Raw genomic sequence first — 24,223 nt, 5'->3', positions numbered from 1 at the left:
GAATCACAGCTCATAGCAACCTCAAACTCTTGGGCTTAAGTGATTCTCTTGCCTCAGTCTCCCAAGTAGCTGGGACTACAGGCGCCTGCCACAAAGCCTGACTATTTTTTTTGTCGTTGCAGTTGTCATTGTTGTTTAGCTGGGCTGGGCCAGGGTCGAACCTGCCAGCCTTGTTGAATGTGGCTGGCACTGTAACCCCTGTGCTACAGGCGCCGAGGCTTTTTTTTTCCCCAGCTTGGTGATCCATCCACTTGAGTACAGAGGGCTCTACTACATTTTTTTCTATGTTGTGTCTATCTTCTAAAACTTACACATAGCATAGTTTATGTGATGCTTTCTGTTTTGACGAATGTTTAGGTTTCTAATTTTTCACTGTTACAAACAGTGCTGCAGTGAGCATCCTTGTTTACACTTTGTGCATGAGTGATCTTTTTCTAGGGTAGATATGTAACTATACGCTTATCTATTTATTTATTTATTTTTTGTAGAGACGGAGTCTCGCTTTATGGCCCTCAGTAGAGTGCCGTGGCCTCACACAGCTCACAGTAACCTCCAACTCCTGGGCTTAAGCGATTCTCTTGCCTCAGCCTCCCGAGTAGCTGGGACTACAGGTGCCCGCCACAACGCCCGGCTATTTTTTTTTTTTTTTTTTGTAGAGACAGAGTCTCACTTTATGGCCCTCGGTAGAGTGCCGTGGCCTCACACAGCTCACAGCAACCTCCAACTCCTGGGCTTAAGCGATTCTTTTGCCTCAGCCTCCCGAGCAGCTTAGAGTACAGGCGCCTGCCACAACGCCTGGCTATTTTTTGGTTGCAGTTTGGCCGGGGCCGGGGCCGGGTTTGAACCTGTCACCCTCGGTATATGGGGCCGGCGCCTTACCGACTGAGCCACAGGCGCCACCCTATTTATTTGTGTTTTCATACCTTGTGTTTAATACCTATTTTTCCTGTTAAAATATAAGCTCTATGAGGGCAGGAATCTGTTTTGTGTGTCCCTTTTTTTTTTTTTTTTGTAGAGACAGAGTTTCACTTTATGGCCCTAGGTAGAGTGCCGTGGCATCACATAGCTCACAGCAACCTCCAACTCTTGGGCTTGAGCGATTCTCTTGCCTCAGCCTCCCAAGTAGCTAGGACTACAGGTGCCTGCCACAACACCCAGCTAAGTGTGCCTCCCTCTTTAATGGCTAGCTACTCAAGTGCTTGGCAGAGAGGGGTGGTCAGTGAATAGTTACTGAATGAATCAGGCTGACAGGTTGGTTGGGGCCATGGTGTGCTTTTGCACCTTAAGAGAGGGAGCTGGGACTAGTGAAATTAGAGATCTTCCCCCCAAGGCAGTAGCAGATAGTTATTAGTGAAATTTAGGAAAAAGTATTCTAGACTAGGAAGAAGGTAGATATAGGAGAAGCAGTGATGAGGTTATTACACAAGTCATTAAGTCCAAGAGTTGGAGGTTGCTGTGAGCTTTGACGGTACAGCACTCTACTCAGGTAACACACATAGTGAGATTGTCTCAAAAAAAAAAAGGAAACAAGAAACAGGGATGGTAGGAATAAAAAGGAAAGCGATTGAAATAAAATAAAGAATGGAAGGAAGGTTGATTCCCAGTCTAGGATATTTTAACTTTACCAACAGTTATTGTTTCCCAGGTCTTTGCAAAAAGCACTCTGCTAATTGCTGTGAGGACATAAACCTGCCCGACCTTTCTTCCCTAGCGCAGTCCCGCGAAGAGGGATGAGTGCACACCTACACTTAGAATACAAGGGAGTGGCGGATGGGAGGAAACTAGCCCTGGGCAACCGAATGAAACACTTTATTGCTGTTCTGGAATGGGGGGAGGGGAGGAGGGTGGGTGAGGATGTTTCAACCTTGCCCCAGAGCCACACTTGGCTGATTGGCGAACATCCAGGAAATCGGGTGTCGAGAACTAGGCATCAGTGTAGGTTTTTAGAACTGAGGAAATTTAGGTGGTGGTGACGGAGATGGGGGTTGACCTTGGGTTCAGATGGTTCATTGGCTTTAGTGGAATGGAAAGTAGGGAAGTAGATTGTTAGCTGTGGGACCTCAGGCAGGTTCCTTAACTCTCCTGAGCCCCAGTTTTCCCTTTTTACAGGAAAGGTGGTAATGACTAAAGGGGTGAAGATTGGTAAGAGTAGGGCTCATCCAGTGCGTACCAACGGCAGCTCTGATTCACACCCTTGGCACAGCAAGAGGAAAATGTCAGCTTGAAGTAAAAGGACTCCTTAGCGCTTGTCCTTACGTCCTCTTTGTTAAAGCAGGATTTGGGAGATAGTATCTCTTGAGGAAGAACACTTACTTGAAGTTGAATGGTTCCTTCACTTTTACTTCCATTTCCTTTCAGTGGTTTCCTGGGGCTCTTAGAATAAAATCCAGAGTCTTAGCAGAGCCCTCCAGATCCTGCCGGCCACGTTCTTGGGAATTTTGTTTTGACTCTGAGATCCATCAGGGGTTTTAGGCAGGGCCTTGACCTAATCAGACTTGACTTCTGCAAAGATCAATGTGGCTGCTCACAGACCTGTTTGCATTTCTGCTAATGGAACAGAAGGGCAGCTCTATAAATGGGGACCTCGTGTTTGACGCAGTCAATAGCTGGAAATAAGTTTTGGGCGTTGAGGGGAGAGTTCTGGGTGGGAAGCATGTACATTTAGCAGCCTTCAACACGTAGATGGTATTTTGAGCCATTGGATTGGATGAAATCACTTGAATGAGAAAGAGGCACCAGCTTTGAGCTCTGGGGCGCTTCAGCGTGTGGAGGTCAAGGGCTGGTGAGGCAGGCCAGCACACCGAGTCCGTTGTTTTCCCCCACAAGGCAATAGGAAGTCATTGAACAGAAAGAACCTGCAAAAGGGACTGAGCGGGAGTGGCAGTGATGGGGGAAAGTCAGGAGAGCAAGGTGAGCCAGATCCAGGGGGCTCCATCAAGTGCTGCCCACGTGGCCAATAAAACGAGGGTGGAGAAGTGACCATCTGACACCCTCCCACAACTGAGTCAAGCCCCAGTCTTCACATGGGCCTGCCTTGATGCTCTGCTCCTCTCTCCTAACCTTGTCTTCATTCTATGGTTCCCAGACACACAGGAAGCCTTTTTTACTTCTTTTTTTTTTTTTTTTTTTGGCCAGGGCTGGGTTTGAACCCGCCACCTCTGGCATATGGGACCAGCGCCCTACCCCTTTGAGCCACAGGTGCTGCCCAAAGGGTTTCATTTTCTTTTTTTTTTGTGGTTTTTGGCCGGGGCTGGGTTTGAACCCGCCACCTCCGGCATATGGGACCTGCGCCCTACTCCTTGAGCCACAGGCGCTTGGAAACCTTTTTTACTTCTTTTCTTTTCTTTCTTTTTTTTTCTTTTTCTGAGACAGAGTCTCACTCTGTCACGCCAGGTAGAGTGGGTGACATCATAGCTCACAGCAACCTCAAACTCTTGGGCTTGAACAATCCTCCTTCAGCCTCCTGAATGTCTGGGACTACAGGCACCTGCCATGGCACTCGGATAGTTCTTCTCTTTTTATTTTTATTTATGTATTTATTTCTGAGACAGAGTCTCACTTTGTTGCCCTCAGTAGAGTGCCATGATGTCAGAGCTCACAGCAACCTCAAACTCTCGGGCTCAAGAGATCCTCCCTGTTGCCTCAGCCTCCTGAGTAGCTGGGACTACAGGCGCCCACCACAATGCAATGTTATTATTATTATTATTATTTTTATTTTTGGCCGGGCTGGGTTTGGACCCGCCACCTCCGGCATATGGGACCAGCGCCCTACTCCTTGAGCCACAGGCGCCGCCCAATGCAATGTTATTTTTAGAGACGGGGTCTCATTCTTGCTCAGGCTAGTCTCCAGCTCCTGAGCTCAAGCAATCCGCCTGTCTCAGCCTCTGAGAGTGTTAGGATTTCAGGTATGAGCCTAGCCCCTTTTCCGCTTCTTTACCCAAGCCTGGCTCCCTTCCTTTTTGGGCCTTCTCATCTTTTGCCACGTCTGAATGGAAAACTCCCCATCTTAGCAATGCCACCTGACTTCCTGGGGGGGGTCTTTACTCCTCAGGGAGCCCCAGTCTAAAACAGGAGGCATCTTCTCCTCTCCAGTTACTCAGTGTAGGCTGTTGACAGAATTGTAGGTGTGTTGTCTGTTTCCTTTTAAAAAGTAAGCCCTAAGGGGGGCAAGACTTCTGCTCTATCTCCCGGGCCTAGAACAGAGCCAGGCTCTCCCAAACTTGGGGCTTACAAGCTTCGCATTGTGTCTCATTCATTTTTCAGAGTCCTGTAGATAGGTGACTGTTTATTGTTTATATAAGTAATATAAACGGTTATGTTACACATGTCATCTTCATCACCCTTGTCCACAAAATAAGGAAACTGCAAACCAAACGAGATTCGATAATATTCTAGGATTGTGCATTTCTCAGGAGGTAGAATTGAAGTATTTGAGCCCAAGTGATTGAAGGGAAGATTTTCTAAGATGACTCGTCAGAACCCCTCCCTTCCTTCTTTTCACCTGAGAACGTGGGGGTTTATTTATTTTTTTTTTTTGTAGAGACAGAGTCTCACTATATGGCCCTCGGTAGAGTGCCGTGGCCTCACACAGCTCACAGCAACCTCCAACTCCTGGGCTTAAGCGATTCTCTTGCCTCAGCCTCCCTAGTAGCTGGGACTACAGGCACCCGCCACAATGCCTGGCTAAGAACGTGGGGGTTTAAACCACTCTCAGAAGGAGCGGGAGCTGATTTCCTGAAGAGAATGGGAGAGGGTGCTAGGGTGAGGGAATTTGGGGCTGAAGGCTTGCATGGCGAAGAAGGTTAGAGTGCTAGGTGAGGGGCTTGCCGAGACTGGAGGCTGGCCGTGGAGTTTGTTCTTTTCTGCCACAAGGCAATAGGAAGCCATTAAACAGGGCAGTGCAATAATCTGATATCCGCTATAAAAGATCTCTTGGGTTATGGGGAGAGAAGGTGTTTAAGGCAAACCCAGACAGGAGGAAGCCTGGAGACACCTGCACGGATCTAAAGACATGTACTACTGTCTTTGGAGGAGAGAGTGGTGGCAAGGCCTTGGGAGGAGGCTTGTGTTAGACATGAAGATAAATGGGTAAAGCAGAGACATAGTAAGGTAGAGATTAAAGGGTTTGCTGATGGGTTTAAGGTGTGTGGAGTGGGGGATGGGGAAATATAATTTGACTTTGCGGTTTTGGTTTGAGTCAGTGGGTGGCTAGAAGATGCTTCCATTTTGTTGAGATGTTGCTGATTGGATTTCAATACAGGCCAGTTATCTTTCCTCAACCTTTGCTCATCCCAAAGCTCCTCATTTGGAACATCTGATGCATGCAGAAAGGTCTAAAAAAGGTGCTTCCACTGTTAGGTTACTCTTGTGATCTTTAAGGAAGTTTACACTAATATTATGAGTCACATCAATTTTGGAAAACTATTCAAAATATTCAAGGGGATATGAATTGTGTTTGGCAAAGGGGGAGGGTATGTATCAAACTTAGCAAGGAGACAAAGGCAGTTCAAAATGAAGTCACACGTCATCATCGAGATTGGTTAAGGCAATCAAGATGAGATTGAATCTAATCCTTTATTTAAATTGAGTCTTATTCTTGGCCCCTCCCTTTTTTTGTTTGCCTGTAAAAACCAGCAATCCCATCTCTCCCAGTATTGTTCTGAGCTAGGTGGACTGGCAAGCTCTTACTAAGAGCTCTCTTACTAGAGAGAAACAGAGTGTTTCCAGGTGGCAGACTCTGCCTTCACTTCTGAGAGGTAATTTCTTTTATATATTTTTAAACATATTATTGTGATTATTTATGGAGGAATGATTTGTGTGGGATCAAGAAGCTTCATAGAGTGGTGTGGTGTTGGTGAGTTGTTTGTTATCCCTACTTAATTTGGTCTATTCAGTCTTGATAAAAGGCGCCCCCTGTTTCCTTCTCCAGCGTCCTTTGCAGCTTGCAAATGCTGGTAGGTTTGCCTAACTTTTTTCATTTTCTTTTCCTGCTAGTTCCGCACTGCAGTTTTTCAGGTTTTCCTGCTCTGAACACTGAATTCTTTTACATCAAGTATCTGTGTTGGCTCCACTTCAGCTCCTGGGATTTACACACAGTTTCCAAACTGTTTTTCTATAATAGTTCCACAGTAAAAGAAATACTTGAGAAACAAGATCATACCACATTCTAATTAAGGCTAAGTCTCAAAAAAGATGATTCCAGTGAATGTGAAATAATAGCAAATCAGAAGGAATTTTTTGTTATGAAGTTATGAGATCTGAGATTGCTGTAAAGGGCAGAATCTGGATGGGAAATCAGAAGTTAGCTAAATGAAGAGGCCTAATATCACTTGGATTAAATAAGAGATAAGGGTGTGATTTTTATTAATGCATGTTGGGAAATATGTCTTAAGAGGCCCTGTCTGTTTGGATAATTGTGAAAAATGAGGTGTAGCTGATGTTTGTCGCATGAAAAAGAAGTGAAATGGGGCTTTTTCTACCATTCTGCAACATGTGCAGAGCTCCAGCTCACATTTTTTTTTTTTTTTTTTAATTTTTGGCCAGGGCTGGGTTTGAACCCGCCACCTCTGGCATATGGGACCGGTGCTACCCCTTTGAGCCACAGACGCTGCCCCCCAGCTCACATTTTAAGGGACTTTTCTTCTGGTTCCATTCTTTGTTTTTGTTGCCGGCGTCTGGTAGCACCTGACTCCTTTAGAGATAGTCTAGCCTGGGAGTGATGGCGAAGCAGGATTACGCGTGGGTGGAGCTAAGCGGTGAAGACCTACGTTAGCTTTTCAGTTTTCACTTCGTATGATAATGAGTTTTTTGGGGCTTTTATTACCAAATCAACCTTTCCTAGCCTTACTCCTGTTACTTTGAGAGTTTCCGTTTTTCATTATTTGAACTGCACATGCTTTCCAAATAAACCTTAAGTGTGAATCCCCACTAAGGGAAGAATGTGTCTCACAGAAGCTCTCACGGCCATTCAGATCGTTCTGTGTCCCTTTGAAAACAGTATGAATTTGCAACCCAGCATTCAGTCACTGGCAGAATTTTGCAATGATTTCCCAGTTTTGTTGGCACGTCTCCAGGAACCAGGTTCTTTGTAATTCTTTGCTCAAACATAAGGATCACATACAAAACTCCTACCGGCTAGATCAGCGAATACAATTATCTTTCCATTTTAAAAGCTACAACATAATAAGGTTATTTTTCTTTGAGGGGGGAGGAGAAACAGTAACCAATCATATGATGCCATAACGCTAACAAACTGGTGGCTTTGTGAGGCATAGGGAAAATAATTCAGTAGCAACAAGGTCTGAGAGCCAGGAGGCTCATTGTTCTTAGTGAAACGATTATGTGTCAAAATATTTGATGGTTTCTCTATTCCTCCTGAAAAGTTTGGACTTTTTCTTCTTGCTCAATTTTGACACTAACATTTTTAACTATCTATGCTATTGTGTTTGCAGCATTCAAGATTTCAGAGTTCAAAGGTTATCTATTAATGTGTAGAATGAGGCTACCCGTATGTTAAGGCTCAACCTGGTTCCGTTTGTTCCATACTTTTCTTTGTTGTGTAGCAAGGCTCACAGTCATTTGTTTTGATAAAGTTAATGAGGAGTTTTGTTTTTGGACTGTGTTTTAGACTGTAACTATAAGACTTTAGAGAATATTTTAAAGAAAGGTATCCATTTTTTGTGAGAAAAGGAACCCTGGAACTTAAAGTGATCAATATCAGCATACTTGAGAGAAAAAAATAGGGATGGCGCTTCTGGCACTGCTAATTAATTAAGTGTGAGTAAGTAATTGATTCACTTCCTTTTTAAAAAAGACTAACCAGACCATATGTGGGGTTAGTAGTCATATATAAAATGACAGCAAAACATTACACTTGGCAAATTCTTCCCTTTTGCTAAGCTGTCTACTCAAATTCCTTTTACTATTTATTAAGGATCGCGTTGCTCACCAGCTCCGGATTGTTTTTGTGGTGCTTCCTCCCCACCCCTTCTTTGGATTTGGGAAATATGTATTTTAAACGCCTTTCTTGACTGTTTTTTTTAAGGTTTTCTATTTTGGATTCACTGAAGGCCATTAAAATGCTTGGCTATTTTGTGTAATCACTTGCATAGATCCAGTTCATTTTTGCATTCGTTTGCATTTTGGGGCAGAAATATTAGTGGATGTGATTGCTGTATCTACGGTTCCTCCTTGGAGCTTACTTAAAACGGGAATATCACAGGCTTTTGGAATCGGAACCTTTTCCTGTCTTTCTTTCTTCCTTTCAAGCAAGGGGAAAAATAAAAAACAGTTGGGAAATGCTTTATATGAGTTGGGCGTAGGGAGGCTTTTTTTTTTTTTTTGTCCCCTAATCTTTAATCCCGGTTTCATCCAAAAGGATTTCTGTCAAAACCAAGTTGATTCTTGGAACCTAGGCTAAATTTAGAAATCTCAAGGTATATTAACACAAGCCCAGCTCTTTCAGAAAAAAACAAAAAACAACACAATTAGGGGGAAAGCTTTATTTAGATACCAAAGAAAATTTAATCATTTTATCGATCTTCCTTATACTCGAAGAAAACATGTTTTTTGTACACAGCTCCCCTCTAATCTACCCAGACCAGTGTAAAGGTTTTTGCTTGTAACTCTGGATGACCCAGGAGTTCGGGCTACGGGCCCCTCCCCTGGCCCGGGCACACCTTGCTTGGGTGGTGGGGGAGGTAGTGTGAGGCAGCTAGGCTAGGAAGAGGCTTGGGTTTGCGCCTGCGCACTACCCACGTGGCCCCCTCCCCGAGTACCTGTCACTGGAACCGCCCGGGCGCGAGCCCGCCACGTTAAGCCGGATGGCGGGAGGCGCCGAGCAGAGCTGTGGGGAGGGCGGGGGGCGGTGGCAAAGCGCGCGCGTGCGCGGGAACCGCTGGGGGGGAGAACTGGGAGGGCGCGCACCCGTCCGCTCGCTCGCGTTTCGAAGGCGGAGTCCGCGGCGGTGGGCGGGGCAGAGGAGCGCCTGCGCGGGTCACGTGGCGTCCGGGGCGGGGCCGCGGGCGGAGCCGGGCGGCCGGTGAAGGCAGGAGGCGGGGCGTCTCAGAGCGGCCGGGCCGAGGGAGGGCGCAACAGCTGCTCCCTGAACACTTTCTGCCCCAACAGTCCCCTTGAGCCGGACGCGCCGCGCCACGGCGGCTCTAGCGACTCGCCACGGCGGCTCTAGGGACCCCCCGCGCCTGCACTGTCCCCGCGCGGACGAGTAGGGGGCGCCCGCGCCTTTGCCCCCCGTGCGCACCCCCGCCCCGCTCACCTTAGCCCTGCGCCCGAGGTGAGCCCAGCCCCCAAATCCTCCGGGCGGGGGTGGGAGGGGGCGTGGGGGGACTCTTTTTTTGGGGGGGCGGTCTTCAAGCGCGAGTCTCCAAGGCGTCCTGAGGGATGGCTTTGCCCCTCAACCCGGGGCCCCCAGTCTCTTTTTGGGGGGCCGGGTGCGGGCGCGGAATCCAAGAGGTGTCCGCACAAAAGGCCGAGAGAAAACTCCCCGTCGCCTGCCCTCCCTCCTGCCTTCCCCGCCCCCTCCCCTCCTCGCCCGCTCCCTCATTCAAACCTCGGCTCGCTCGTGTGGTGTCAGTTCAGTCCCGGCCGCCGCCGAGCGAGGAAATGGCCGAGGAGCCGGAGCCGCAGGTAAAGGGGGCGCGCCCCCCGCCCGCGCCGAGCCCCGGGCGCCCACCCGGCCCCTCCGGAGTCTCCCCGAGCCGGTCCTCGAGTCTCCCGGCCCTTGTTACCTTGTACCCCGCCCCGGAGGATCCTCGCATCACCCGGTTTCTGCTCTTTCTATTCCTTTCCTCTAGGGCGCCCCCTCCCCACCCGGCTTCTGAGCTATTCCGCCAGCGAGAAGGTGTTGGCGACCCCCGGCGTGTACAGTGTTTTACCGTCACACTCACTATTGGAAGTATTCAGAATAGCCTGGGGACGCGGGGTCCCCGTTTTTCTCGGTCAGCAGCCAGGGGCCGGCCGGAGGAAGCCGGGGGCTGCGGGGGCGGATGGGCGCCAGCTCCGAAAAGTTGGGTAGCTCTGCGGAGCAGGTCTCCCAGTTTGCCGACTTGGCCTTGGGGGGCGGCCGGAGGGGAGGGGACCGGTACGGGGGTCCCCTGCGGTGCCCCGGGAGGGGCCGGAGCAAGTTGGAAAAAGCCAAAACAATGCGTCCGAACTGGCATCCCCCACAAACAATGGCCGGGACCGTCCACACGGGCAGGGAAGAGGGTGAGTCTGCAGGGGCCACGGGAGGGGCCGGGCCTTGCCGCGGACCCCGAGGTATGCCCCAGTGACCCTCCCAGCCTCCCTGAAAATCCGTCCCTGGGAGTCCCGGATCTCCTGCCCATCCCTAAGCAGGGGGTGTACAGGGCTGCGTTTCCTTGGATGTGTTGTGATAAGGTGTTTTTTTTCCTGTCCTTTAAAGATTAAAAAAAAAAAACCCACCTTTTTTAATGCCTTGTAAACTCTTAAAAGAATTATCTTTACAACTTTCAATTCTAGTGGGAGACCCAAAGCCAGCTGGAAACAGAACTAGGAACTCTAGAGGGCAGGAGGGAATGAAATGTTAGCCCCAAAGTGTGTTTTTCTTTCTCTCTCTTTTTTTTAAAAGGAAGTTTCTGCCAGGAGGCGGCGAGGGGTGAAACTGCTCAGTTTCACATGTAGAGCCCTCTTCACTCTTGATTTGGCCCCCAAATGCGAGTGGGACAGGATGGGGAGGGGAGGGGAGGGCGCTGCTGGGGGCCCAGAGGCTGGATTTGGGGCTGCCTGGGCGGTCCTGCGCGGAGGGGCTGGAGCTGGTCCGCGAGGTTGCGCAGCCGGTATTTGGGTCCCCGGGATCTGGAAGGACGTTTAGGGCCCAGGTTTGAACCCATATTTTAGGATTAGGGTAGGGCCTCGGAAGACTTAGAAGACGAATTCTTGGGCGGGTGGGGTGGGGGTGGGGAGAGCAGGCGGGGAGTTTTCCATGAGGTTAAGTTGGGGGAGCGAGAAAAAGCCACCAGTGGCCACTTCTGGGACCCCAGTATCTTGTCCACACTGGAAGCGGAGGCAATTTTTTTTTCTCTTTTTTCTTTTCTTTACCCCGGGAAAGGACAGTCATTTCAAGACTTCAGGCTTTAGTGTGTTGTTCCACTTTCAAATTCCTTAAGTCTCAATTTATCTTTCTGAATCAGCCTATAGGGCTTGAAGCTTTGAACATTCCTAAACATGTGTTAAATAGCTGGCGGTTGCACCGGTCCATCGGCCAGTTTGGGGTTGTGTATTATTGACCCCCGTGTGTACCGCAGTGTAGCTGGTTTCCTAGTTTTCTAGATCGTTTGGAACCATTAAGCTGTATGTTTCAAGCAGCCTAGGTTTGATTTAGTTCAGGTTGATTCAATTATGTCTTCATCACTTTTGAGTTGGTTGAATGACTTGACATGAGATTAAGCTCAACAAAAGAAAAGGCGAGGTAGCAACAGCTGCGGACCAGGCCTGGCGACTAGGTAGGGGTCTTAGGAGGCCTTTTACCTTCTCTTTTGTATGTGTCAGGAAGCACATTTAAAATGTTCTTATTTTACTGTACTTTCCCCCCCTGAAATGGATGGACTGCCTTGATTGATATCCAGTAAGACTTAAAATGCTAAGTTTTATGATACTTTGAGAATGAGTAATAGATCTGGAGTTTCTAAAAAGCCCTTATGTGTCTATAGTAACAAGTGGAGAGTAATAGCCTCATTGCTTTTTGTCTGAAAAATATAACAGTCGAGCCACCAGTTTGTGCTTGCTTAGTTAATGTGTGCTGAGAACTTTTAAGGTGTGTCCTTAATGGTAGATAACTTTTTTCCTTCTGAGAAGTCATGTTTATCTTAGATACTGTTTTGTTCCGTGTTCTGGAGACTGTAGTTGTGTTTTGGGTTTTTTAGTTTTTTAAATCCTGATGTTTTAGTCGAAGTCACTTCCTTCCCCCAAATTGCTGCCATCTTTAATCAGTTATATAAGTATTAAATTGAAGAGGCAGTGTCTTATTTAAAAATTCAGTTGTCAATATTTACCAGGCAGAATTATAATTTAAATTGTTAGAACAGGGCCAATACCCTGGTTGTTTGGCATTTTAATTATTTGGTGTGATGAGGAAGTCTGGTCCTTCAGGATTGTATTTATTTGCATACAGGAGGAGGAAATATAAAGGACAAGACCGTGGCTTACTGGCGAAGGACACATTTTTTTTCTTTATAGTGTCCCACTTTTGGTTCTTTTGTCTTCATAACACCTCTTAACACTTGGCAGTTTGACCTTTGCTGTTTTTTAATAACTTGTGAGATCGAAGTTTAGCAATCGTGTTGGGGTCTTATTCCCTTTCACTTCTTACTTAAGAAAAGGAACTAATACACTGCTTAGAAAAAATGTGTAGAAAAAATTTCCCCCTTTACCCTGAAGAATCTGTTTGGATAGCAGCTCATTTTTTTTTTTTTTTTTTTTCCAGGTAGTACAGGAGGAAGGGGAGGAGTGAAGGTTTTGACTTTGCCTTTACTTCTAAGGTGGGGGTAGATTAGCATTTTCTTTGTGATCCTCCATTTTTGGCTGGGACTCCTGAGGGAGGAATAGGAACCTCTAATCCCCTTCCAGTGGACTTGTTTTAGAGGAAATCTGAAAATAAGACTTAATCATCAAGTCACTTATAAACTGATGAAATAATTAAGGAATATAATGGCCTGGCAGTGACTAAGTCTCTCTGTCTTCCCATGGAAGATAAATGCTAATCACTTTTTTCTCTTTTAACAACATTTATTATGAAATGGTATGTTTTTGCCACAGCAGGGTTGCCATTTCCCAACCCTGGAGCACTCTTTAATTCTGGAAGGCTTGATTAGAGCCTCAGGGGTCCCCAAAGATGCGCTGTTTTCCCACTCTATTAAAACTGCTTTCTTTTCTCACAGTTGCTACAAACATGATATTGGTTGATAAGAACTTTTGAGTAGTTTTAATTATTCTTGAGTGCCTAAGAGGTACTACTTCAAAAAAGGATCTACTTCTAGCTGGCTTTCTTGTGAAAGTAAATGATTTTTGTGTTTTAGATGAGGCTTTATTTCTATGGATTTTGAGGTTGTGGGTACGATTTGTCTGAAATGGTTCCTTCCTAATTTCCTGTTTCAGTTTAATCCAGTAGCAGTGTTTAATAAATGAATGGGAAAGGTGAAGCTAAAGAATGAGCAATGGCTATTATGTTTTCAAGTTTGAGAATTATAAAGTAGGAATGAAAACATGAGACAGTCGTATAAAGTGATGAGTATTCCAACAGAATAAAGTTAAGGTAATGAGGTTTAAAATTACTATAATTGGAGTATATAGAATAGTTTTCAAATGACTGGGGTATTAAATAAAAACCTGGAAGGTATTTACAGAACAGCTACTGAAATAGAATTAAAGGAATCTCAATCTTATTAAATATTCTAAACAGTGAAGGGTTTAGTTACTGCATGTAAATGAAACTGGTAACAATGGAGGCGATCTGATCCCCACACCTCATCTCCAGATTTTGGGGGGGGAGGGGTGTTAACTAGTTTAAATGCGGGTGGAAGAAAGAAGGTATTACACAAAGACTACACAGGACATTTCTTAAATTGGGGGGAGGGAAGCCTGATTATTGAATGTAACTTAATGGCCTCAGTTTGAGGGCGCTATAAAAACTTACCTGAAATGCTAATTTTTAAAAATATTTATTTATTTTATTGTTAAATCATAGTTGTGTACATTTGTGCAATCCAGGGGTACAATGTGCAATTTTTTTTTTTTTTTGAGGAAGGTGATCTGTATTATTTTTCTCCAACCAGTAATATAGTTAGACAAATTTGCAAAGGTATGTGGGGCAAAGGTTTCTGAATTTAGACGAGAGGGCAGATAGAAATCTGACTTTAAGGAAGTGGAAGAACAGGGACCATTCTTTCCAAAAATCTGTAGCTCGTGACCAGCAAATTCAATTCTTCTTGTCCACATCTGTCTTCCAAATAAATAGGGGGGAAGCCCCCATTAGGCAGCTGCTGCTGCAAAGTACATGTTATATTTAACATTGGGATTCTTTACATGTGAGCATTTGTTGACTGTGCTAAACATCCCCATTACTTCCTGCCCAGGGTATCAGCATAACTGAGTTACTGGAAATTTGGGGCCAGTTTGGTAATTTTATGATAAAGTTGAGAAATAAAATTACTAAACCTGAAAAGACAGCCAAGTAAGTTGTATGAGAGAATTAGTTTAATTTCGTAGCCTTTGTTCTTAGGCTTTCCCAAAGTTGTTTTTGACTTACTAGAGTCAGATGCTGTTTTTTTTTTTTTTAATGGCTTTGTGGAGTGTTTTTGTATTGGTGTTTCATCAGTTCCTAGTTGTGTTTGGAAACCTTTTGAATTTAAAATGTAGTTAAATGGACTGGAAATGCAGGCTACAGATATGTTCTTGAGTCAGCATTAGGTGGAATACATGTTTTCACTCTTCCTACCTGTATCAAATCAGGATAATTTAAATAATTCAGTTATACCAGCAATTGTTTTCCTTTCTTTTGTAATAAGTTTATTTTCAGTTCAACATAAATTTGCTGAACAGTGATTGTATTATTAATTGAAAGGAGACTTTCCCCTTTGTTTTGGAAAGCAAACAGGTGCCTTGAGAGAGCCAGACTTACAACTTTAGTGTTTATTCAACAAATGTTAGGGAGGGGACTATTTCAATGTTGCTAAAGAAGGATCTTAGGCTTTTAAAGGTATTGCCTAAGATTGTATTTAACTGAAGTTAGTTAAACTGAATCTAATTCAGAAAGCTATTATTTGATCTACTGGAAAAAATAATGTAGTGTTTAGCATGGTGTTGTAGTATAATGTCATAGTTATTTGTACATGCATACTAGTATGTATACATATAGACACAGTTATTTGTATGTGAATACTTGTGTGTGCACACAAATACATGTTTTCTTTGTAGAGAGTTGAGAGTACAGGTAAAGATAGAACAGTTTATTTTTTAATTTGCTGAAATCTTTTGGTGGAGTTAGGTTCAAATCTTTTAAGAATATTTCATGTTCTACTGGTTAAGTAGTAGTAATAGTAGTAGTAATAGCAGAAACTGACATAGCAATGTTTCATCTTAATTAAAATAAAAAAATTACTTCCTTTATAATTTTTCCACAACAAGATAGAGTTTTAAAAAGCCAGTTTGCAGATCACAATGTAAGTTAATATTGAAACTAAAACGAATATGTGATAATTTAAATTTTCGTTAAAATTCTTTAACTGATCTTTACCTATTTGGGGTAAATCTGGCAGTTTCTAATTATAATACTCAAATGTGCTAATGTGATTATATTTTATAGTACTTTGGTCTCTAATCCTATTTAGGGCAGATAACAATTTCAAGAAAATGAGATTATTTCCTACAGTATCTTACCAAACTTTGCCTTTGAACAGTCTTTTGCCTGTGAGGAGGTTAAGTTGTAACATTGAATAGGAACTTTTGAATAGAAACTTTGACTATTCTGATTGAAGTTTTTTTTTGCTTAACTTTTTATCATCTGTCCACAGCTGAATTAGGAAAGTGGGTTGACCATTTAGCTCATGGATATGAGCTTAGTGATTTCCTTGAAATAGTGTTGAAGGATTTAAAGGATTTAAAAACAAACCTATAGCTTCTTATTGTTATTGTAGGTTTCTATGCAGAGTTTTCATCAATCTAGTGAATAGACTTAGAAAAGATAGTGTAAAATATATAAAGTATGTATAAAATATAGAGGGAAAGCTAATAGAGAAACTTGCAGCTTCTTAACCAGATCTGGGGGATGATTTTGTGCTTTTAAGGAAGCACTTTGGCTAGAGAGCAGCAGTTTAAGTTGGATGTTTAATATTTACTTGGTTGGACATTTTGGTAACTTGAGAAAAACATTTGTAGAAATGTGGCAAATTACTTCTGTATAGATAGAATTTTTCTGTGTTTCTGACAGTTTTTGAGGACTTTGACTCTCTCATTGCTCCATACTGTGATATGTAAAATATACCAAATCGAATGTAAGGTATCCTGCCCAGCTGAAACAGAGACCAGAGACCGCGCTGTCTCTAGAGGCTGGTGGTTTGAGTGCGCCTGTATGTAGAGAAAAATATTTCCAGTTGCAGCGATTGTCAGCTATTGCCCCTGATTTGTTGTAGTCAAAGGACAAATTACGGTGCTTTTTAAAAAGCACTATGTAAAGTGTAAATACTGGCTAATTTCAAGACCTGCAAGTAGTTGTAGAGTTCAGAGTAGCTCCAGTCACAATCAGTGTCTAGCCAGTGTGACCTAAGGCACATCAGACTTCACGTATTTCAGGCGCTCACAGCATATGGTTCCTGCTGGATTTTAAAAAGTACCTACTTAAATAATCACAATATAAATTAGTATCTCTCAATATAGGGTTCTATTGAATGATTTCTTGACCTAGGTGCCTTGGGGTAAAAGGTCTGTCATTTACTTGAGTAAACATTTTTGTGAAGTACCTTTCCATAATTAATGTGTGCAGAATGCTCCCCCCCCTTTTTTTTTTCAAATTAAAAGTATTAGACTACATTGTTAGGTTATAATATCTTCCTTTCCCCCTTCCTGGCTTTGTGGAGAAAGACAGTTCCTTCATCGAAGGGCCATCCCTGCTGGCTTCAAGTGCTGTCCCAGGAGGCTGTGGGGGTTCTAGGAAGCTGCTTCAGCTGATTCCTTGTTTGACAGTGATTAGAATTTCTATTAAGTCTTTCTTATTACAACTACTTTTTTGTTTAGCAAGTTGGTTTTAAGTTATGTAAACCTGGTTTAAAGTATTATTCATTGTATTAGTTTAAGGAAGTGTTTTTTTTATCTACATATGTTACAGTTTCTAAGTCCAGAGCTAGGAGCATTTGCCATCAAAGATGTCCCTAGCATGCCCAGTGTTTCGTGGGTCATACAAAGGAGAGCGGGTATAAAATTCAAATCTAAGTGATATGGTTTTGGCTTGTGCTGGTCAACTTAGTGATATGATTAAATAGGATTCTTTTTTAAAAATGTTGTTATACTCTTGAAGATGCAGGATGGTAATTAGTTGGCAGCCGTGGAGTCAGTAAGGCATTTTGAGGTACACTGAAGTTAATCTTAACATCTGATCACTTGCTGCTGTGACTGTGGCCAAACATGTGCCTACTGATTCTTTGTACCAATTACGTGACATTTCATTCACCAGGTGTTTGTTGAAGGCCTAACCCTGTGCCAGGGCCCTGGGGACAGCAGTGAACTAGGCAACAGGGTCTCTGTTCTTTAGATCTAAAAGAGGTGGTCGAGAAATTCAGTGGCAAGCAGACAGACTTGGGTCGTTTTAGATGTTGGCGGAAGTTGTTGGCGGAAATCATCACTGAGCTGTGATGGGATGCCATGGGCAGGGCACACTGGGCAGTAGTCAGGGAAGGTAACTTGGAGGTGAGCAGTCAGGATTACTGTGAGACCAAGAAGTCTGGGACTTGGGACTCAGGACAGCTGGGCACATGAATGACTATCAGAATCTGCCCCAGAAGCTTCCCTGGAAGAAGTGCCTCTGTTTCCATGCATGGGCTTCCCGTGTCTGACCACACAAGAAGACCTGTTGGCCCAGGCACCCTTCTAGTCTCCAGGCCTCCCAAGCTGTTCTTCCCTGGCAAACCTGGCTCATCCTTCTGGAATCATTTCCCACTATGCCTTCTTTATCATCCTTTACTTCAGTGAAATAATTTCAGAAGATCTTGTGTTACAGGATGATGGTGACTTCCTTAACTTAGACATTTGGAAATTCGCAGATAAAAATTGGAATCGAACTAGCTGGGTGTGATGGCTCACGCCTGCAATCCTAGCACTTGGGAAGCTGATGAGAGTGGAGTGCCTGAGCTCATGGGTTCAAGACCAGCCTGAGCCAGAGCAGGACCTCATCTCTAAAAAAATAGCTAGGTGTTGTGGCAGGCACCTGTAGTCCCAGCTACTGGGTGGGGGGGGAGGCTGAGGCGAGGGAATCACTTGAGCCCAAGAGTTTGAGGTTGCTGTGAGCTATGACTCCGTAGCACTCTACTGAGGGCAACAAAGTGAGACTCTGTGTCCAAAAAAAAAAAAAAATTGGAAGTTCCAAACTACATTCCTAAGTATTTCTAGTAACCAAGTAATGCTGGTTGGGAAATAATAGGGATATACCCACCTCATAGGCCTGATCAAGGGATTGAGTCTTAAGGTTGGGTCTTTTGTGGGGAAAGGATGTCTGTAGAAAAGTAGGGTTCTGGGTGGCTCCTGTGGCTCAGTTGGTAAGGCGCCGGCCCCATATACCGAGGGTGGCGGGTTCAAACCCGGCCCTGGCTGAACTACAACCAAAAAATAGCCGGGCGTTGTGGTGGTCGCCTGTAGTCCCAGCTGCTCGGGAGGCAAGAGAATCGCTTAAGCCCAGGAGTTGGAGGTTGCTGTGAGCTGTGTGATGCCACAGCACTCTACTGAGGGCCATAAAGTGAGACTCTGTCTCTACAAAAAAAAAAAAAAAAACAAAAAAAAAAACAAAAAAAAAGAAAAGTAGGGTTCTGAAAAAATGTAAAATTTCACAGATCAGTCAAATTCCTAACAAAATAATGTTGAGGCCTGACGTGGGGACTAACTTTGATTTCCTTTGCCAAATAAGGACATTAAAAAAACCCCAAACCACTATTTGCTGTAAACCATGATGTCATTTTTTTTTTACAAAAGCATATTTTAGCACCTAAAAGGAAGGATCTCAAATAAATGACAAACTTTATTCAAATCAAAACGAGCCTATGTGTTCTTATGTAGAGCTCATTGGTTTCTGTTTCTCATTTAACTGTTGACCAGTGAAAATAGTGCCAGAGTTTAATACCTGCTTTTCTAGAATATGTGCTATTCATATTAAAATATTGGGACAGTGGCATTCAGTAAATACTTGGTGAGTGAGCAAATGACTACATAGAAACCGAATTTGGCAGTCCCATATCCGAGTATCATTTAATATTCTGATTAGCAGAGTCATTGAATATTTTTTTGAGTGTGTGAATCTATCCCCACAACCATAGAATTTTGTCTTTTTATTTTTCTTTTACACATAGGAGTGCTGGAACAACCATAGAATCTGGAAACCTTCGGGGCTGTCCTCTAGTTTAACCAGTGGTATCCATCCTAGATGTAGAAAGATGAGAGGCGTGTGGTGGGTACATCTTTAAGGTTGTGACTTTGCCAGACTGGAACTCAGGTCCCCGAGGGTTCTGTTCTGTTACACCAAGCTGGTAACCAGCTGGTGAGGGCCAGCTTATCCTCCCTTGACGGAGAAATTAGGGTAAAACACTTCAGTAAGTTCTTTCTCTACCCTAATCTTTGATCTGTAGTCTTAGTTAGAAAAGCTGACTACTAGAGATCTAATTTATTCAAAACTAAGGATAAAGAGGAGTGTAGGAAGGAGGGGAAGAGAGGCCCTCCTCCTCGGAGCCTGCAGGCCCTGGCTCTTTGAGGAAGTGGAGAGAAGAAGGAAAGTAAAGTGTTTTTGTTGTTTTTTAATATTGCCCAGGGTGGGAGTAGTTTTGAATGTCTTTGTTTTCCTGGGTAGAATTAACTGATGTAAGTTTTAAAGTAGTTGGGGCTCTTTAAAAACAATTTTTATGCTAGCCATACAGGTAGAGGGTATTGGCTTTAGAGATTAATTCTTTGAAATGAAGCTTCTAAATTAGAGCCAGCAGAGCTAAATAAAATAATCTGTTTTCCACCTGACCAACAGTGGGTTAAAAAAAAGAGAAGAGAGGATTCATTTTCTGATGACAGATGAGGCCATTTTGGTTCAGCTCTGTGAGGGTTTTGACTTAAATGTGTGTGTTCTTTTTGTATCTGTTTCCTTATTTGTTGTTTGGGTTAGGAAGTCCTGCTTAGAGCTTACTGAAGACTGGAAGTTGTTGGAAGCAAACTGAGATTTGGGTGGTGGGTTGAGGTTTAGAATATCCAGCAAACTGTAGTATCTCAAGGACCCCTTGAATTCTGAGGTGCTCCACGTTTCTTGAGAGGGGATGTCGGCAAGGGTGCTGTTTGGGTGTGTTTTCTGTTGTTGGGCTCTGAATGTGCACTCCTGGTGTGCTTTTGGGTATTTGTTGTATGTAGATTTGTTTATATATAAAACAGTTTTAAGCACTGGCTTTTAAAATTTTACCTGGTTTAATTTTGTTGTCTTTTCACAATTCTTGAGCAGCGGTTCTCAACCTGTGGGTCGCGACCCACAGGAACTGTATTAAAAGGCTGCTGCATTAGGAAGGTTGAGAACCACTGTCTTAGAGGCTTTAGATTGGGAAGGCTTTTTATAAGGTACACGTACGTTTTAGTAGCATTTAAAATATATTCAACCAAATTTAACAACTTCTGCCCGAAAACTTGACATTTTAGATGTAAATCAGTGACGTGCCATGTCTTAAGTTTAACTGGATGAAATTCTGATACAGTGAGTGTACTGACTGGGTAAAATGCCAGTGATTTAATTACCAGGGGTGTTGAACAGGACGCACTCTGTGTCAGTTAAAAGTGAAGGAACTGAATTAGCCTCCTTCTCTGCTGGGAAAAGACCCCCGAATCACCCACGCCAGCCGCCTTCTCCTTGTGTAGCTAACTGTTTTCTATTTTTTTTCCTTTAGGGTTTAGAAATCCCTGGTCGCCAGGTTGCTGGGATTGACTTCTTGTTCAGTTGAATCACTCACTGAATGGAAACAAAGAAAACTAATGCTTTGTGCTGATTCATATTGGAATCAAAGCATTGGGGAGTCTGTATGCTTTGTTTGCGGAAAGAACCAGTGACACTATCACTGAGCTTCCTAAAACTTCTGAAGATAAGAAGTTAGAAGACTACACACTTTGTTTTGAACTTTTATAATAAATATTTGCTCTAGTTTTGAAGCCCCAGGGCTGCTGGAGGTGTGAGTGACAAGTCTTACAAGTGGCCTTATTCCAACTCTGGAAATTCCCCAACAAAACTCTGAGAGTCTTGCTTTTTTATAAAATCTAGAGTGGCAGGAACCATGCCAACCCAGTCCCTCTTAGTGTACCTGGACGGGCCAGAAGTGATCGGCAGTTCTCTTGGCACGCAGATGGAGATAGATGATGCCGTGTCCATGAAAGGGAGCGCTGCTGTTCCTTTCCGAGCTTCGCAGGAGAAGAGCGTCATCCAGATAGAGGGCTACATGCCGCTGGACTGCATGTTTTGCAGCCAGACCTTCACGCACTCCGAAGACCTGAATAAGCACGTCTTGATGCAGCACCGGCCCACCCTGTGTGAGCCGGCAGTTCTGCGGGTCGAAGCAGAGTATCTTAGTCCACTTGATAAAAGTCAAGTGCGAACAGAACCTCCAAAAGACAAGAGCGGCAAAGAAAATGAAGACTTTAGCTGTGAGGTCTGTGGGCAGACATTCAGAGTGGCTTTTGATGTTGAGATCCACATGAAGAAACACAAGGACTCTTTCACTTACGGGTGCAACATGTGTGGGAGAAGATTCAAGGAGCCCTGGTTTCTGAAAAATCACATGCGGACACACAATGGCAAATCAGGGGCCAGGAACAAACTGCAGCAAGGCCTGGAGAGTCCAGTCACAATCAACGAGGTGGTGCAGGCACATGCAGCTGAGAGCGTCTCATCTCCTTACAAAATCTGCATGGTTTGTGGCTTCCTATTTCCAAATAAAGAAAGTCTAATTGAGCACAGCAAGATGCACACCAAAAAAACTGCTCCCAGCACCAGCAGTCCACAGACAGACTTTCAGCGAGAGGGGATGCCGGCTCCACGGGAAGAGTTCTTGCAGTTTTTAAACTTAAGGCCAAAATCTCACCCTGAAACCACGACGAAGCTCGTGAAGTGGATACCTCAGCTCGATCCATTCACCACCTACCAGGCCTGGCAGCTGGCGACCAAAGGCAAGGTCGCTGTTGGCCAGGAGGAAGTGAAGGAGTCGGGGCAAGAAGGGAGCACCGACAATGATGACTCGAGTTCAGAGAAAGAACTTGGAGAAATTTGGAGTGTGCCTAAAAGCCATTCGGAAGGTTCTGGAAAATCCAAAACAAACAAAAGCAGCTGTGCAGGCCTCTCGCAAGACAAGGAGAAGTCCCGACACTCCACCAGTGAAGTGCCTTCTGTAGATGCGGACCCCAAGTTACTCAGTAACAAAGAGAAGCCGACGCATTGCTCCGAGTGCGGCAAGGCTTTCAGAACCTACCACCAGCTGGTCTTACACTCAAGGGTGCACAAGAAGGACCGGCGGGTGGGCACTGAGTCGCCCACCATGTCTGTGGACGGGAGGCAGCCGGGGACGTGCTCTCCCGACCTCTCCACCACGCTGGAGGAGAACGGAGCTGCCGATGGAGGGGAAGGAGGTTCTGAAGATGGATCTGAGGATGGGCTTCCCGAAGGGCTCCATCTGGGTAAGCTGCTCTGTCGATGTTGCCATCCACCTCATCCCACACAACACCAGTGGGGACGGGGCTCGGAGAACCAGGGTGAAGACCAGGCCCTTCGGGGTAGCACTCTGGAAGGTGCTTAGCCTCTCAGGGCCTCAGTTTTCTCATATTTGTAATAATGATTGAGTTAAAAGGCCCATCATGTTTTCTCCTTGTTCTGAAAATTAAGGGATTTTTATGTTTTGCTCACAACACATATTTTTGTAACTTGTACATCGCCTAAAGTAGTGTTGCCCAACTAGGACGACTGTGCCCCCTGTTGACATCTGGCAGTGTCTGGAGATGTTTTTGATTGTCACTGCTGTGCAGTGGTGTGAGTGTTGGACACACAGCTGGCATGTTGTGGGCAGAGGCTAGGGACACTGCTAAACACCTGCAGGGCACAGGACAGCGCCCTCAGCAAGGATTATCTGATAATTGATAATAATTATCTGATTATTGATAAGATAGATTTCACTTTAAGGTTTTTCTCTGCATTCTAGATCCTTTCTGTAAAAACAAGCTATCCTTATACACAATTAACTCCCCTGTTTTACAGAGGTCCAGTTCTCCTGTGTTTATTCCAAATGAATTTTCTAGTGGTCACAAAAGGTACTGGGAACGATTGTCAACTAGTATAAGAATGTTATTAGAAAAAAAGTTAAAAAAAAAAGAATATTATTAGTGAAGCCATTTGGTGCAGGCTGACATCCCATGCTTAATGTTTGGGAAACTAGTGTCCATTAACAATTTGTCGCTAAATGCAGGGAATATGAATCATGATACGCCGGCCCCATATTACCAAGGGTAGCGGGTTCAAACCCAGCCCCGGCCAAACTGCAACAAAAAAATAGACGGATGTTGTGGCGGGCGCCTGTAGTCCCAGCTGCTAGGGAGGCTGAGGCAGGAGAATCGCCTAAGCCCAGGAGTTGGAGGGGCTGTGAGCTGTGTGATGCCACGGCACTCTACTGAGGGCAATAAAGTGAAACTCTGTCTCTACAAAAAAAAAAAAAAAAAAAAGAAATCCCACTTGTTCACCAAACTGTCAGTGGAGATGGGCTCGTGTATTGACCCCGAGCCCTGGCAGGCATGGTGCGGGGCAGTGGGTTCCACCTGTGTGTGGGCTTTTGCCAGCCTCACTTCAACCAGAGCTTGTTTGAACAAAGGATTCTGCTGCTTAAAAACAGTTTAAAAACCCTAACGTGCAGGAGTAATCAACAAGTGAAATGATGGGAGCATGAATTGGTCTCAGAAACATCATGTATTTTACTTTATTTTTTTGCTATTTTTGGCTGGGGCTGGGTTTGAACCCACCACCTCCGGCATATAGGGCCAGCGCCCTACTCCTTTGAGCCACAGGCACTGCCCACATTATCATTTATGAAAGTGGTTTTTGATTAAAACAAATGTCTCCTTCTCATCCTTTCAGTGTAACTTTACTGTGTGTTTAAAGTTTTACGAAGTCTGAGACCCATAATGGATTTGTGTTGCCTCACCTGGAATGTAGTGTCGAGATTATAGTTCCTTGTGACCTTGAATTCCTGGGCTCAGGCCATCCTCCTGCCTTAGCCTCATGGAGTATACCACCATGCCTGGCTCATTTTTTTCTCATTTTTAAAATTTTAAAAAATTTTTTGGAGACAGTTACTTTGTCTCCCTTGGTAGAGTACAGTGGCGTCATACTTCACAGCAACCTCAAACTCTTGGAGTCAAGCAATTCAATTGCCTCAGCCTCCTGAGTACCTGGGACTATGTGCCTGCCACAATGCCTGGCTATTTTTAGAGACTCTGT

The 24,223-nt window shown here is 44.4% G+C and overlaps 1 protein-coding gene across 4 annotated transcripts in view; it reads left to right on the top strand.

Moving 5' to 3' along the window:
- ZNF217 (zinc finger protein 217) overlaps positions 1-24,223 on the top strand; it is a 43,351-nt gene that overhangs the window by 6,371 nt on the left and 12,757 nt on the right. The window contains exons 1-2 of one of the 4 annotated variants that reach the window (XM_053574376.1): positions 8,577-9,292; positions 20,643-22,416. In XM_053574376.1, the coding sequence (XP_053430351.1) occupies positions 21,024-22,416 (1,393 nt within the window). In that variant the 5' untranslated portion in view covers positions 8,577-9,292; positions 20,643-21,023. Of the gene's footprint in view, positions 1-8,576; positions 9,293-9,561; positions 9,646-10,764; positions 10,857-20,642; positions 22,417-24,223 lie in introns of those variants that run through there. The other 3 variants (XM_053574377.1, XM_053574378.1, XM_053574379.1) reach the window with 3 other exon arrangements.

This window comes from Nycticebus coucang, chromosome 21, assembly GCF_027406575.1.
Source record: "Nycticebus coucang isolate mNycCou1 chromosome 21, mNycCou1.pri, whole genome shotgun sequence".
Lineage (NCBI taxonomy): Eukaryota > Metazoa > Chordata > Mammalia > Primates > Lorisidae > Nycticebus > Nycticebus coucang.
This window is presented reverse-complemented; position numbering and strand designations above follow the sequence as displayed.